The sequence below is a fragment of the Rattus norvegicus genome, chromosome 3 (assembly GCF_036323735.1).
Source record: "Rattus norvegicus strain BN/NHsdMcwi chromosome 3, GRCr8, whole genome shotgun sequence".
NCBI classification, from domain to species: Eukaryota; Metazoa; Chordata; class Mammalia; order Rodentia; family Muridae; genus Rattus; species Rattus norvegicus.
In genome coordinates this window covers 120,750,970-120,768,419 of record NC_086021.1, presented here as the reverse complement: position 1 = coordinate 120,768,419, position 17,450 = coordinate 120,750,970, and the positions used below count along the sequence as shown (strand labels likewise).

Genomic DNA, 17,450 nt, shown 5'->3' with positions numbered 1-17,450 from the left:
GGTAATGGTGACACTGGCGATTCGGGGGAACAGTGACTATCTTATGCAGACAACTGTACAGTTGTGCCGTAGGAAGATGGAAGGACTTGTCCCATGTATGGAAATGGACATACTCTACCTCTATGATTAGTCTACTCATGTCGCTTTTCACTCTGGGCTTGCTAGGGGAAACACATGTTTGGGTGCACACCGCAGGCTGAAGCCCTATGCATCTATCTTCAGTACTGATGATAATGCACTAGTTATGGGGAAAACAAGGCTTAAAAGCTTGTCTTAAACTGAGGAGGCTGACAGAGTCTAGGAAAGAACAAAGAACAATGTGAATGTGATAACCAGATCACGAATGAAGATATTTGTGGCTCTCTATTGCTTTTACATCCCCCTTCTCACCTAGGGTATTCTGCATAAGCAAAACACATTCTGCATATGTGACTTAATAAGGGACCTGGCCAAAAAGGCCTCTTTTCAGGCCTCTTCTACAGCCTGGCCACTGACTGACTTCCTGTTGCTCTGAGCAGAAATGGAGATCTCAGCTGATAGGTGAGAGTTCCGGGTACTGATCCAAGTTCCACTTCCTTCTCCAAGCACATTTAGTCTCAGAAGCCCATAGCTTCCACGGGTGGCAATTCAATGGCTAAGCCCCTAAAAGGCTGAGTTTCACAAAAGCATCACAAGACCCAGTTCTCTGATGTCTTACTAATGCCTTCTAAACATAGTATGCTGTAGGCATCTCACTGCTGCGTTTTGAATCACATTCTTCGCTGGGCAATCATCTCAGAGTCTCAGTTTTTCCATTAGCAAGATGATTAGAGTACAGAGTGATCTATTTATAATAAGCCCCAGCTTAAGCACTGTGGCTTTTCTTTGGCTGAGTTTTAAATGCATCTCTCTTTGTTAATTAACGTGCTTCATCCCAGAGTTGCAAGTCACAAGGATGGTCCTGAGTTGGACAGGGAAGAGAACCACGCCCCAGGCGGAAGCTTCATCAGTCTTCAGGACTGATGAGAATACAACAGTCACGTGAAAAGCAATGTTCCAGGAGGCTTATCTTACACTAAGAAAGTTGACAGAGTCTATGAGGGTAAAGAACAATATGATAATCAGATCAGGAATGAAACCCTGGTTGGAGCTCTCTTTTAAGACTCCCTTCTCATCTAGGATATTTTGCACATGCAAAACACCTTAATGTGACTTCATAAAGCACCTGTCATAAAAGTTAATTAATGAAGGTGAAAACACTAAAACTCAGGTTATTTAGTAACCAGGGCCTGGAGCCAGATCCCAATTAAACCACTGTTGTGGTAAAAGAAGGGATCAAACTGCCCAATAGGTTCCATCTGGCTGCTTCTGTGGGTCAGCACAGAGCCTCACGGCCGTGTCAAATTAGCCTTTCCACCTTCTTTCCAGTGCACGGAGGATCTAAAGTGGTTCTCCTGAGGCCCTGGGCTGCTCAGGGGTTCTGACACTCACTTGGAAGGGTCTGGAACAAGCATGACTCACTGGGAGCCCAATCCCCTTTGTCATTCATTTCACCGGAGGGCCCCTAAACCTCCAATCCCATTTGTACCCCACTGGGGAGATCTGATAACGGTCCTGGCAGAACTGGGGCTTTTCAAACTTCTGACCCATAACACGACTGTACACATGATTTCTTCTCATACTGTCTTTGTAAATTGACCATGGCTAACCTTGCAATTCTAATCAGATCAATCAGAATAACATTTCTTTAGCTGCTGCTGGCTGGCAGCCTCCTGGGCTGATGAGTGACTCAGAGTCAGCCTTAGATACCAAAGTCCAATTTTTGAGTTTCCAGGGGTCTCAGGTTTCGTTTGCTTTTATCACAGTTGGTGAGCTTTGTAAGGCCCGTGTTTACAGCCATGCAAATTAGCCTCAGCTGGAGAGAACTCAGGTCGGGCGAAATGAAATCACACACTGGGCCAAAGGTATTTTATCAAAAATTACAAGGGTGGTCATAGAACTGGGGTTAAACCAGGCTCTCTTAGGAAGTAAGTGGACAGCTTTGTCTGGTGTAACCTGAACTCTTGGCCTCTGAAACACAAAGAATCTGTTGAGGGATGGTGGGGAGAGGAAGAGCCTAGCCAACCCCGTGCTTACACACCAGTTCTACCAACCCCTATGGCTGGCTGTCAAATACTCCTTGTATATATGGACAATCGTGGTGGAGGAATACTGCACCTTTAGAGAAAGACATGTGTCTGCAACTTGGTCTGCAATGTACTCATTCAGTTTCACAATGTCTGAGACAAGGTCTCCACATGCAGGTAAATTCTGATGTTTCGTACCTGCAAAGTTGTTTAAACTTCCTCTCCCGATGCTATGCTACTTACAAACCCTAAATGATTAAAAAAAAAAAAAAGGCCCCTGTCAGCTACCTTCAAAGGCAAGCTAGCTGTCTCCAAATCTACATTGCAATTTTCCAAAGACTGCCGGTATAAAAGAACTTTATTTTAAGATAATTCTGTTAAAACTAGGGGTTATTAAAATCACAGTTACTCTCTGAGGCTGCATGAGTATCCATGACTCATACGACGCAGTGCATATGCTGCAAGGCAGCTGAGTCTGCAGAATGCTCTGGGAGAACTGAGACGCTGGTCGCAGAAAGTCACATTAAGACTGGTGGATATTACGTGTTCTTGTCTGCAGAGTCACCATCTGAGCCTCGGAACCCTTCAAGCAGAAGTTCATCTACTGACAGACAAGACACCTGCCGTACAGACACTTCAGAGGCCTTGTCTAGGATCCGGTTCTTGGTTAGGGTCAGTCAGAACTACAAACCAGGCACACTGACAGCACGCAAGCCGGTGCTACTCTCACCAGACAATAACTGGAAACGACATTCTGATTTTGGAAAATGACCCTGAACTCAACACTGTAGTTATATTTAGATGCATGCATTGGTTTTCATGGAACACGGACACCATCCTGCATTATCTGTCCTTGATCTGCTGCTTATGAGCTCTGTGATGCTGGGCAAATTACCCAACCCCTCTACACTCCAGTTTTCTCCTGGTCAAAATGGAAAAAAGATGGTAATTCAGGTCTTGTGGAATTAACTAAGTTAATATATACCAAGCAACTAAACTATTGGTAAACAGCTCTTAGCAGTACTACTACGAGTGAAGGCAAGCATGGTCATTTTCACTTGGAAAATACTCCCAAATCCAAAGTAACTGAGACCTCTTCTGATCACAAGGAGCGGTGGGTTGGGAGGAGGGTGTATGGGGTCTGCTGGTGAAAGGGCCGCTGTGGCCTTCACCGACACAGGAGAGGAGTGCGCCGCCAGGCTTTGTCTGTCCAGTGTAGTGTGCAGCATCCACATGACCTGGGGCTGTAACTCGAGTACACATTTAGGACCTTTCTTTCTACTTTTCCCATCTTTAAAATACTTGTCTTTAAAGTTGGAAGCTGGAAGAGTCGCTGCCACCATCACACCCAGCACAGCTACTGGGCCTCATCCCTTCTCCAACTCTATTCACAGTCACCACCGTCTTAGACGGGGGCCGACCCTTGGGAGAAATGGATGAGCTTCCAGGCTACTTTTTTTAAACAAAAGAATCACTGGATTTAACTGGCCTTCTCTGAGTGTACCTCCAGGTATCAACCACACCTTGAACTTTTAAGTTAGATGACACCCAAATTATATTCAAATAATTCTCTTCTGTCTTTATATAAACTTTAAAGCTATGGTGGAGAGAGGGCAGGGTTCTGGAATGAGTTCCAAAAGAGCCAAGTCCCATGCTTCATCCATTTTAGACTCTGGTCATTCATTCCACGCTCTGCAACTCTGCCGAGAAACAGTTTTTACTTTGCTGACACCCACAGGCTTTTCTAAGATGCACTTGGCTGTGAGAACTCAGGATAATGTGCTGTAAAATCTGGCCTCCTGGGCTTCCATTACTGTCTCTGGGATTGAAGAAATTTAGCTGTGACTCTCATTGTAAGGAGCCCTCTTGTGGCTTTTGGGAGGTATTGACAGCTCTGGTGACACTTGAGCTGGCCTAGTTACCAACCTAGATTAAATTATTCTTTTAACAGCCAACTGGAGAAACGATGCTCAACTTCCAGGACAGTACCTAGGGTTGATATTCTGGAAGGAACACTTTTGTCCACATGTGATAAGCTTTACTCACTTTTTATAAGCAAGCGAATAAAGGAGATGTGCAAGCCAACTTGGGGGTCATCTCAAGTCTAAATAAAACCCCTCGAAAGGTAGAAGTGTTGTGCTGGTGCCTGTCCGAGTGAAGCTCTCTCTTCCTCTGGGTAATCTGGCTAGTTGAGGGATTGCTAACTGCAGAACGGGAAAGCCCTGACTATTCCAGGTCTTACTCCAGGGATCTGGGTAACATACTGATGTTCTCAGGGCACAGGTTTGTACAATCAACACACACACACAGGCATTCTGTACAGGATAACACAACCCCACATGCTTTTAACAAACACAAGAGAAATGTCAAAAAGGTAGACAAACTTATCCTCACGGCCAGGGGAAAAATAATACACATACCTCCCGAAGACAGCCCAGAGAAATTATCCTTGTTACAAAAGCCGGAGTAATATAAACTTGGAAGGGCAGCAGGTTATAAAAACCCTATAAATTTATGTTCGGGCTTCCAAGCAATGTTCTCTTTCCCTTCTCCCCTCTTCTCTACAATGAGACACGAAGTCTGGGACTTGAGCATTTAAGCCGCAATCCTCGCCAAAGTGACCAAATTACAATCAATGCTGAAGGATTTTGGCACCAGAAAGTTTCAACAGAATATCATCTGCAGAGCCATCGCAGCCCATCTTCCCCAAAGGGCTCAGAGAAAGTAGCCAGTATCTCATTAATTCTTAAGAAATATCTACTGAGGAGACAGAGGGAGGAGAATGCTTTTTATACATCACACAGAGGGGGAAACAAACAGTCAATTCACAATTCCAAGTCAGATCACAGGATCTTAAGGGCAGAAGGATATTGGCAGGTCTCGCAGATTTTCTGTCAAGCAAGTTTAGAACATAACTGGGAAGCTTATCAACATAGTGACCTCCTTGACAGATGCCAAGAGAAAAGAGCCTCTGACAACAGAGGCAGACACTTGGATCCCCATCAAGGCCCTGACCTTCTTGCTTGAGAACAAATGTAACTTAGGGACAGTGTAAACACGGGCACACTAGCAGTGTAAACACTTATCTTACAGTGCAAGAAAGAAAATGCAAGCCAACCCGAGATGAAGTACTAGAGGTTGGAATTATAGGAAGTTGTGGAATGCTTCCATAAATACTGGAAAATGAGAACAGTCCGGAGATGTTCTAGATTCTTTTCTAAGTTTTCTTTTAAAGACACAGTCCCACGTAGCCTAGCCTAACCTAGAACTTGCTATCCTCCTGCTCCAGTTCTAGGATTACAGGTCTGTCTCAACACACCTGGCAATGACATGACAATAGTTTATCAAGAAATCAACATCAAGTTCCAAGGATGCCTGAAAATATTTTCATAATTATAATTTCCTTTTAGTCCCATAACAGCTATGCTACAGAGATGATATTCTCAAGTGTGTGTGTGTGTGTGTGTGTGTGTGTGTGTGTGTGTTAATGTGGGAAGGACATTTGCTCTGAAAAGAGGAATAAAAAAATCTTTTGTAAAAGATTGTAGGAAGTGGTGGTGGTATTATGAGTCCTTATGTTCTGAGTTCTTGTTCTCAGTGTGCTTACTGTTGTGCTTGTAGTGGCTGATGGGCCTGATGTGACCAGAGAGGACAGCAACCACCTGAGGACTCAATGCTGCCATGCCTATGATTTTAGTTATAAATAACACATAAAGTACAATGGGTTGAGTCAGAGGAAATAACACAGTTGAAACCTATGTATTTTTCTGCCATAACTGTACGTAAGGCACATATTTTTCTTCAGGAGTTTGAATCCTTTGTTTTTTTTTTTGAAATCGGAGTACTAAAGAACACTTTGTATAATCTCACAATAAAAGAAGCAGTTTAAAGCCACTACCCAAAGACTATACATGGACCGACCCTGGGGTTCAATCTCATAGGTAGCAATGAATAGCCTAGTAGGGGTACCAATGGAAGGGGAAGTCCTTGGTCCTGCTAAGACTGAACCCCCAGTGAACGTGATTGTTGGGGGGAGGGTGGTAATGGGGGGAGGATGGGGAGGGGAACACCCATACAGAAGGGAAGGGGTTAGGGGGATGTTGGCCGTGAAACCGGGAAAGGGAATAACATTCAAAATAAAAATTAAAAAAAAGAAGCAGTTTAGACTTTATCACATGCAGCTGTCTCTCAACTCCTGTAACAATGGCTGTTCCTACTCATCCACTTGAACTCGGTCCTCTCAGTGAAAAGTGTGACTATCAACAGTGTGATGAATTTAAACAGGAACTGCGGACACACGATGACACTCTTGTGCATATTCTCCAGTGTTCACTGTCATTAACACCTTCTCAGCTAGAGATGTGCAAAGCTCTACAAGTCACTCCGGTCTCGGTTCTATGTCCTAATGAGAGAGAACTACACTACAAGTGGGCTTCCTTCTGATTCTTACACTACATATTGTGGAACAAGACTCCTGCCCAGTTTGGTAATCCTTGTCTGTCTTAGTGTAAGACAGGCTCAATAGTGGGGAATGTGAGCCCAGGTATGAAGCTTGTCTTTAGACACTCTCAGCTGAACTCAGCAGACTCAACCATCAACGCCACTCTTTCTGATGCACACACAAGGATCACACCAGTTCTACTTAAAAAAAATACAGGCATTTCCACCTCAATACTGGCTGAGCCTCTCCTCCCAAGAGTCTGAAAGCCGGATGCTTCAACATCCAACACACATGCTTCTCTCTTCAGATCAGGTATTATGAAAAGACCTGTTAGGCAAGTGTTCTTGTGGTCTTCTCATATGGAGACCATCTCACGATCACACTGAAAGGTTTGGCCCCCAATGCTGCATGTCTTCTAAAAAGTCACTTTCATTTTCAGGAGAAAAGAAAACAAACATCTGATTCTAGAAGAGACCAAGGGACCTATCTTGATGTTTGAAATCTGGCCACGGGCATGGACGCTGTGCAGCTCAGAGGGGCGGATATGCAGTCTTCTGACAATGATTTAGCATTTTTACAACTTAAAAATCTCAACTTAAGGTAGGCTACAAAGTTCACTGAAACTCCAAACACCATCCCTTCTGCTGAGCCTACTGGATTCAGATTTTTTGGCTCCATTTGCAGTGAACCCTCAAACATAACACACATGCATGTAGATTCTATGAGGTGATGGAAGTTCACCAAGGAGAACGTTTGAAGAGTTCAAAGAAAGCACATTTCTCCTTCAGACACAGAAACAAAACAAATAATCAAGGACTAATTGCCTTAATTAAAATCAACTGTTGAATAGGCACACAATTGGGAGATAAGAAACTCAAATGAATGACCAATTGTTAGCATATTTGAAAAAAAATATTCCTTACCAAAACAGAAATAATTCATTTTAGGAGGAAACAACATGTTACCAAAACATCCAGAGAGAAACAAAAGGAGCAATACAATCGAAGAAGAAATGGAGAACACAGAAGAATTTAATATGATATTGCATAGGACAATACTTGGGGGTTTCTGTTAGAGAAGCTTTGCTGACAGAGGTCAACTAAGACTCTTTGGAGAGTAGAGGTTTTTCTTCTGCCTTTTCAATATTGACCATGGCATTTAGAAAGCCAGTCATCTCTTGCCACAGCGCGTGCACACACAAGCATGCACGCACATGCATACCATCTGTAAGAGCCTAACTTTTCTGGAATACATTCATGGACTGTCAGTGACTCTTGCCTGGCACTGCTCTTACAGGGAACCCCAGTTGCTTCATGTAGCATGTACTTTTAAAAGAGTAACCGCGGACTAGAAAGACGGAACGGTGGTTAAGAGCACCTGCCGCTCTTCCAGAGAAGTTGAGAGTGATTCCTAGCACTCATGTTAGCCAGCCCACAAGGGCTGTAATTCCAGCTCCAGGGCATCCAAGGCCTTCCTCCAGCATCCACAGTCATGGACATTTACACACACAAACACATACACATAATTAAAAATTTTAAAAAGTGTAAAGATTTGATACCACATCTAATTATTAAGATCACATTTTTCTCATGATAAAATACTTCTAGGGTACTTGAAGGATGAAAATTGTTGATCGGGGTTGTAGGCAAGTCCATGAGAAAACTTTACTTGGATCACAATAGGTAGGTCACAGCCCATTCCATGAGTTACAGATATGTTCGTGATGGCATGGGGAGTATGAACTAGCACATGGAACCCATCACATAAGAAGGATCAATGATGCCAGCAACACCGTCTGCGATACATTTGACCTTTCTCAGATCGCCATAGATTTGGCAGCACCCTAGTTAAGTATATTTGGTATTGATCATCACGTTTTATAGGAAAGAGGAATCATGAGAAGGAACACAACCAGAGCCAATGACAACTGGCCCAGAGCTCACTCTCCTTAGCACAACGCTGCTGTTAACAAAACATGAATGCGAAGGAACTGTAGCAATGACAGTGACCACAGCAATCATAAGAGCAGCCACCACACAATGTGGACTGATCGCACACTATGGACTGTACAATATGAACTCATTTCATTATTGCAGAAGGGCATGATGTGTGGCTGTTGTATTAGTCAGTTTTCATGTACAGTAAGAAGATACCAAAGTCAAATAAGTAAGAAAGAGAAAAGAGTTATTTTTACCCATTGTTCTGTATGTTCTGTGCCAAAATCTGTTGTCTCTTTTATGTCAGACCTTTGGCAAAGGCAGTGTATCAGGGCAGGAGAGCATGGTAGACCCAACTGCTCTCTATACCTCATGAATTGGTACTGAGATGAGACTAGAGTCCCACAATCCTCTGAGGGCTTGTTCTCCAGGCATCCAAGGACCTTCTACTGGGCGATCTATCTTCAAGAGTCCAGTAACACCACCCTGGGACCCAAAGCTTTGTGAATGGGCCTTCAGGGTACTTACTGAACCATAACAGAGGCCATCGCATGCTACAGCGAAGGGATTAGGAGAGAGCATGGGCTGGCATCCTGCCTTGGGTCCTACACTGAGGAGGTGTGATTGGGCCTCACATCTGCTGGATTGCTTCAGGATGGAAAAGTTGTTCTACAGATGACTAATAGCTTTTGATTTTTTTAATCCTCATGTGTTTAAACAGAAGTCATCTTCCCAATGGGACCTGTCTTGAAAACTCCATTGAAAACTGCAAGTCCCACCCAAACCTTGCCTATGCCGATCCTCTCTCCTTGCTCTACTGTGGGATGGCAGAGCTTTGCTGGTATTAATGCCTGCAAACTCCACAGGCTAATGACCATTTTAGGGTTAGTTTTCTCCCCATCTCATGTATTGCTAATATTTACAAAGAGCTGTCCAATAGAACTTACTGTGTTACCATATTTAGTAGCTACTGAAGAAAAGTGACTAGTGTAAAAGGCTGAACATTCCATTTTGCTTTATTGTTATCATTTAAATGGCCACGTGTTATCCCCTACCACATTCTAGCACAGGCCTAGAACATTACCCTGTATCATGGACTCTAATTGGGTCTATGACTAAATATATGAGTAAGACAGATTTACATGTATGTATACATATTTATGCATGTGTGAATAAATGCTTATACAGCCTTGCACAGGTGCGTTTGGAGGTCAGCAGTTAGCTGTCTTCAATTATAGATTCTCTCACTGCACTTGGAGTTCTTAATACTGATCAGCAAGCCCCAGGGTCCCTCTTGTCTCTTGCCTCTTCAATGCTGATATTATAGACACTCAGTCTGCTACACCTGGCTTTGCTCCTCAGGTCCTTGTGTTTAGTGACAAAGCACTTTTCCCATGGAGTAATCACCACAGGCCTATGAAACCTTTTTTTCTTCTTTCTTTTTCTCTTTCTTTCTTCCCTTCTCTCTTTCTTTCTTTCTTTCTTTTTTTTTTTTTTGGTGGAACATGAACTACTTTCACTACAGCAATTTGAACACATTTTCCAATAGAATCAATGACTATAATTGTGCTGGCTATTTTATGTCAACTTGACACAAGCTAGGGTCATTGGAGAGAAGAATAATTCAATTGAGAAAATGCCTCTGTAAGATCCAGCAGCAGGCAAGTCTACAGGGCATTTTCTTAATCAGTTATCCATGCAGGAGGGCCCATTCAGTTGTGGGTGGGGCCCCACCAGGCCAGTGACCCTCAGAAAGCAGGCTGAGCAAGCCATGAGGAGCAAGTTGCAGGCAGCACTCCTACATGGCCCCTGCATCAGCTCCTGCCTCCACATCCCTGCCCTGTGTGAGTTCTTCTCCCACTTCCTTCAGAGATGGACTGTGATGAGGACACATATACATAACAAACCCTTTCCTCCCCACCTCTTTGGCCAAGGCATCCCACCTTGGCAGTAGTGACCCTAAGTAAGGCAACAGTTCAGAATGACATTTACAAAATCAGAAGAGAAAGCCAACTCAGCAAGCCCAGGTCTCTTAAAGTAACTGGATTCTTTTGCCACTCAAGACTTGGATCACTTTCTGGGGAGAGGGTAGCAACCAGCAGGATGTAGTGGATTCCAACGTGCTTACAATTACAATAATGATTGCACAGTACCTTTTTGACTTTGTTCTTCTTCTCGTAGGCCTCCGACAGCGGTTTTTTCTTTTGTTGAGTTGTGTCCTTGGAGAATAAATATTCAAATTCACTGGTGTCCATAATGTGAGGTTCTTCTAAGGAGTCCCATAAAGTTGGTGTGGCGTCTTGGCTTGAAAAAGAAAGCATAAGGTTAACTCTAGGAAACAAAGCAGGAAAGAGTATAATACAAGGAAATCTTTCTCTAATTTACTTTAAAAAAAATACAAAACCTTGGCAAAAGCTCGGATAGATGCTTTTCATGTTATGCACTTTGAAAGTCAAAACTAGGATATTCTAACCCAGAGCTTCATATAAACATCCAAAAAATTACGATGGTCATGAGTTCAGTGCAATATCTCTGGAGAAGGCCCAGACTAGAACTTTTGGAGGTGAGGTTTTACCACGTGAACTCCTTCTCTCTCAACCATAGCATCTCCAGCAGGCAAAAATGGCATTACGGAGAGGGAGACAGGTTAAGCAATTCCTGCATGGGCAAGGTCATTCTTTTTAAAACTGTGTTATGTTTTACTTATTCCTAGTGTGTATATACATGTGTATGTGAGGGAAGGATATGCACGCTATGGCATGCACATACAGGTCAGAGGACTGGGTCAGTTCTGTCCTTCTACCACCAAGGACCCATGGAATCAAATTTAAGTCACCAGGCTTGACTGCGTATATCCTCCCCTGCAGAGCCATCTCACAGACCCAGAGTAATGCTTCACAAGATTGAAGATGAAGCAGTAAAGGTGTAACTCCCTCTGAGGATTTAACATAGTTCTCAGGATTAACACAGGTCATCTCAGTCCGAGGACTTCAATATGTGACTGGTCAGCTGCTCATCTGACGTATCTACTGACAGCATTCTACCAGAGACGACAGTACCACATAAAACCATACAATTTCGCCCTGCATGGGCACCCCAGGGCGATCCCAACTGAAGCATCCATGGGGAGTTTGTATTTTACTCTCTAGAGAAGGTTCATTCTGTTATGAAGCACTGAACAAGAAGCTGCTAGAAATCAAGTATGTCAGAGCCACTCTGAGAGTCGGGGTGTACAGGCTTCTCTGTACGTGCCCTCATTTGGAATGTGTCGTTGATTTTCCTCTAATGGCTAGAACTGAGATGCTCTATCAAGTTACTATTAATGTCACAGAGAAAAAAGTAAATTTCTTCTATAGTGATTTTTCAAATACACAAGCACAGCATGGTCATGACACCCAATGGTATATATACCTCTGTTTCACTATATATTTTTGTTTCAATTAAAACTAAAGCAGCCTTCATCTAGTGTAAAGTTATAGTCTACCTTACATGTGATAAGCAGATCTGTTATGCTATTAAATGATTTGGTACCAAGTCATAGTTTTCATACTCAAAGAAGTTGTAATGAGAGGTATAAAATTTTCTTTGAGGGACCCTCGGTGACAGAGCCTGAGTGTGTTATGCTGCCAGGAAGTGGCTGCTGAGATCTTACCACATAACAGAGGGGACAAGGCTATCACATCCCCCCTCCCCGCACCCCGAGTCAGTCACTCCTCATGTCCTGTTCATTTCCTTTTCATTTGATTTGAAAGTGAAACACTAGGTTTACGACGTTTGCAGAGCTGTCTCAGCCAGGATAACTAGTGAAAGCTTGAGCATTTGACTGTTTTCCATTTTAAAAAGTGGGAAATCACGGGAGGAAAAAAAATCAGTGCTTTCTCCCAAATCTCATTTACCCTTCCTTGGACAGTGGATGAAAGGCTGTGCTCCCAGAGCTCAGTTTTATGATGCTATGTCTATGGCCCTCGATGTTCATCAAGTCTCTTGGGGAATGGAGTGAGGCACGCTAGTGAGAAGCCGGTGTGAGACAGTCACAAGTGCTGCCCGACGCACTAGTCCAGGGCTCACAGGTGGGACTCATCACTGCAAGGTGACTGCACAACGGCTCGAGAGCCCTAAGAAAGAAACACAACTCAAATGTTCTGGGAAATCATCTCAGGAAATATCCCAATCTCAAATGAGAAAGGGGATACTAGCACTTCAGTGTTCATGCTGGGAACTATTTTAGGATCATCTCGTCATTTAAAAATGAAGAAGAAGAAAAAAAAATCCGCAAACATTCATTTGGGAAATTGTACAGCACTTTATCATCATTACATCAATATATCTAGAAATTTCCACATGTAAACTCTTGACCCTTATTTTTTGGCAAGAAGACTAGGAACAGTATGAAGTACGGCAGCAGCTTGGTTCGTCACATGCTTACTCTGGTGGCATTTCGCCTGCTCTTAGAGTAGTTTCTATGTTTTAATTTCCTTTCTTTTTTTGTAATTGTGAACTATATATTATTTTGTTTCATTATCTTCCCTTCCCTAAGCAAAATTTTACATAAGCCTGAAAATCCTAAATTGGGAAATAACCTTAGAAATGTAGTTTTTAAACTATTGTTATTATTATACTTTTTTGCAAACAAATTTCAAAACTAGAAAGTGGCCAAGAAATGAGTCAATATCTTTCCCATTGTCCTGATAGACAGAAATCTCTGAGACCACAGGACAAAATAAATTCTTCCACATTTTCTCAGGTACTCATCATAGTGACTGAAAAAATAAATGACCAACACAAGACTACAAGGCTAGTTATCAAAAATTAAAAAGGATATCATAAAAGATACTGTAGGAATCTTCAGTGAACCGACAGTGCAGCCTCTGCTTTAATTTCTTTATAATTACTCAACTAATAAAGTGGTGTTGGAGAGGACCCTAGCTTAGCTAGACCTGAGCTCGTCTCCAGTCCATGAAATGGAACATTTACCTTGCAGAGGAATCTTATCCTGAACACATTCCTTGTCGTAGAAGACCTGGCAAAGACAAGCTCCCCCAGATGCTCTTAGCTCGTGTGTCCAAGGCTTCACCATATCATATTTGAGGATGGGTGTTACCCAGTGTAAATACTGAACTGTCCATAATAAAGCATCGCTTGGGAAGAATCTTGTGAATTTGTAACAGAGTAACTAGGTCAAAGGAGAGCTTACCTCTTATCATTTATTTGTATTCTAGTCCAATACAAAGGCTTCATGGGACAGCTGGGCTCGATGGCTGGTTTACGAGGACACTGGCTGGAAGAAGAACTGAGTCCAAAGGACAGTCCAGGAGGAGGTGGGGGTGCAAGTCCTGGCGGGGGAGGAGGAGGAGGAGGAGGAGGTGGACCTCCACTGTTAGGAGGAGTCTGGACATTAGGAAGAGGTGGAGGAGGAGGAGGTGGGGGTGGTCCAGCACTTGGAGGCAGGGGAGGTGGAGGAGGAGGTGGAGGAGGTGGCAGTGGTGATCCAGCACTCACAGGTGATATGGGTGGTGCTGGTGGCAAAGGTCCAAGGCCAGGTGGGAGAGGGGGAGGGGGAGGGATGGGAGGGGGAGGGGGTGGTGTGGGAGGAGCTGGAGGGGATATCTTCTGCTGACTAGATGAGGGGATGCATTCTCTTGTCTGGAGTGGGGCATGGAAGTCTTTGCTGTCCTTTGAGGGAGACAGCTGGGTTAAGGAGATAGTCAGTTTCTTGGGCACTATCTGGCTGCTTCTGGTCGTTTTGCTTTCAACATCACAGGGCTTGAGGAACGTCTCTCTGTCTGTCTGGATGCACACATTTCTGAAGGCCTTTGGAAAGCAGTCATCGTCAGTGGAAACACACACATCTCTCATCTCTTCACATTCTCCCCGGCGCTTTTCTAACTGTTGCTTGAGATTGTCAATGGTTTCTTCAAGTCTTGCTGTTACTAATGCATGCTCACCCCGGATGTGAAATGTCTTAAGTTCAAACTGAGCCTGTGTGGGGGAAAAAATCATTGGGAAAGTAAGACTTAAATAATAACAAACCCGGAGTAGACATAGTACCATGAATGTGTAGATGTATCATTAAAGGATGGCCCACATAATGCAGAAATGGAGACATTTGCCCTTAACTTGTGGGAGATTCCTGCCATTGGGTTAATGTCTAGAGAAAATCTTCTACTTAAGAACTCCCGCTCCATTTTAATATCAAATGAAGAGGAAATTAATTAAATAGAGATTTGGACAGGGTCGAGTATATCTTTTATAGCTTTTAGTAGTATAGACTGAGAAAAAGAAAAGCAGGGGGCAAGGAGGCAGCTCAGAACTCATGCTGGTGTTGAGCTGTTACACTCTGTGCTCCTCGGAGAGTGTCCCTGCCCCCCAATTTCCAATAGCACTGCTGGAGGGGGCATCAGGAAAAGCAATGGTATTTTTTATTGTTTGTCTGTCTTTTAAGTGTCCAGATGAGAGCTGACCAAGGTCACTATTTGTGCCTGTCCTGCTGCTGGCCTTCACCTAGATCATTAGCTACACAAGATGACATCAGTGGACTACTGTCTATATTTCTGTACAGTGAGCAGTGAGCTCGGCATTGGAAAGAAAGATAGATAAAAATCACACGCCAGCTTCCTGGTTGCTGCCGCTGCAGAGAGCCCCTGGGCAGCACCCCACGAGCGAACCTGAGCCTCGGGACCACAGGTAAGACCAAATTTTCTGCTGCAAGAAAGCTGCCTGGTGAGCTTGGGACACACGGAAGCAGAATTTCTCTAGGACCGGGCACGTTCTGTGTTTACCGGAAGTCCCACACCCGCGGATCCCGGCCCGCAGCAGCTCTCTGCTCCCAGACCCGGTGAGAGAGAGACCCAACCCCCTGGTCAGGTGGGCACTCCTGAGGCTGCAGAGCGGAAGAGACCACCAACACTGCTCACCCCTGCCCACATCCCTGGCCCAAGAGGAAACTGTATAAGGCCTCTGGGCTCCCGTGAGGGAGGGCCCAGGAGCGGCAGGACCCCTGCCAGAGACACCGCCAGACCCTGAAGGAAACAGACCGGATAAACAGTTCTCTGCACCCAAATCCCGTGGGAGGGAGAGCTAAACCTTCAGAGAGGCAGACAAGCCTGGGAAACCAGAAGAGACTGCTCCCTGCACACACATCTCGGACGCCAGAGGAAAAAGCCAAAGACCATCTGGAACCCTGGTGCACTGAAGCTCCCGGAAGGGGCGGCACAGGTCTTCCTGGTTGCTGCCGCTGCAGAGAGCCCCTGGGCAGCACCCCACGAGCGAACCTGAGCCTCGGGACCACAGGTAAGACCAAATTTTCTGCTGCAAGAAAGCTGCCTGGTGAACTCAAGACACAGGCCCACAGGAACAGCTGAAGACCTGTAGAGAGGAAAAACTACACGCCCGAAAGCAGAACACTCTGTCCCCATAACTGACTGAAAGAGAGGAAAACAGGTCTACAGCACTCCTGACACACAGGCTTATAGGACAGTCTAGCCACTGTCAGAAATAGCAGAACAGAGTAACACTAGAGATAATCTGATGGCGAGAGGCAAGCGCAGGAACCCAAGCAACAGAAACCAAGACTACATGCCATCATCGGAGCCCAATTCTCCCACCAAAACAAACATGGAATATCCAAACACACCAGAAAAGCAAGATCTAGTTTCAAAATCATATTTGATCATGATGCTGGAGGACTTCAAGAAAGACATGAACACACTTAGGGAAGCACAGGAAAACATTAATAAACAAGTAAAAGCCTACAGAGAGGAATCGCAAAAATCCCTGAAAGAATTCCAGGAAAACACAATCAAACAGTTGAAGGAATTAAAAATGGAAATAGAAGCAATCAAGAAAGAACACATGGAAACAACCCTGGATATAGAAAACCAAAAGAAGAGACAAGGAGCTGTAGATACAAGCTTCACCAACAGAATACAAGAGATGGAAGAGAGAATCTCAGGAGCAGAAGATTCCATAGAAATCATTGACTCAACTGTCAAAGATAATGTAAAGCGGAAAAAGCTACTGGTCCAAAACATACAGGAAATCCAGGACTCAATGAGAAGATCAAACCTAAGGATAATAGGTATAGAAGAGAGTGAAGACTCCCAGCTCAAAGGACCAGTAAATGTCTTCAACAAAATCATAGAAGAAAACTTCCCTAACCTAAAAAAAGAGATACCCATAGACATACAAGAAGCCTACAGAACTCCAAATAGATTGGACCAGAAAAGAAACACCTCCCGTCACATAATTGTCAAAACACCAAACGCACAAAATAAAGAAAGAATATTAAAAGCAGTAAGGGAAAAAGGTCAAGTAACATATAAAGGGAGACCTATCAGAATCACACCAGACTTCTCGCCAGAAACTATGAAGGCCAGAAGATCCTGGACTGATGTTATACAGACCCTAAGAGAACACAAATGCCAGCCCAGGTTACTGTATCCAGCAAAACTCTCAATTAACATTGATGGAGAAACCAAGATATTCCATGACAAAACCAAATTTACACAATATCTTTCTACAAATCCAGCACTACAAAGGATAATAAATGGTAAAGCCCAACATAAGGAGGCAAGCTATACCCTAGAAGAAGCAAGAAACTAATCGTCTTGGCAACAAAACAAAGAGAATGAAAGCACACAAACATAACCTCACATCCAAATATGAATATAACGGGAAGCAATAATCACTATTCCTTAATATCTCTCAATATCAATGGCCTCAACTCCCCAATAAAAAGACATAGATTAACAAACTGGATACGCAACGAGGACCCTGCATTCTGCTGCCTACAGGAAACACACCTCAGAGACAAAGACAGACACTACCTCAGAGTGAAAGGCTGGAAAACAACTTTCCAAGCAAATGGTCAGAAGAAGCAAGCTGGAGTAGCCATTCTAATATCAAATAAAATCAATTTCCAACTAAAAGTCATCAAAAAAGATAAGGAAGGACACTTCATATTCATCA

General features: G+C 43.7%; 1 protein-coding gene across 9 annotated transcripts in view; it reads right to left on the bottom strand.

Moving 5' to 3' along the window:
• Positions 1–17,450, bottom strand: part of Fmn1 (formin 1) — a 384,534-nt gene that overhangs the window by 171,559 nt on the left and 195,525 nt on the right. For all 9 annotated transcript variants that reach the window (XM_063285290.1, XM_039106467.2, XM_063285289.1 and 6 more), the window contains 2 exons: positions 13,678–14,462; positions 10,637–10,787 (listed from right to left, as the gene is read on the bottom strand). In XM_063285290.1, coding sequence (XP_063141360.1) covers positions 10,637–10,787; positions 13,678–14,462 — 936 coding nt within the window. The remainder of the gene's footprint in view (positions 1–10,636; positions 10,788–13,677; positions 14,463–17,450) is intronic.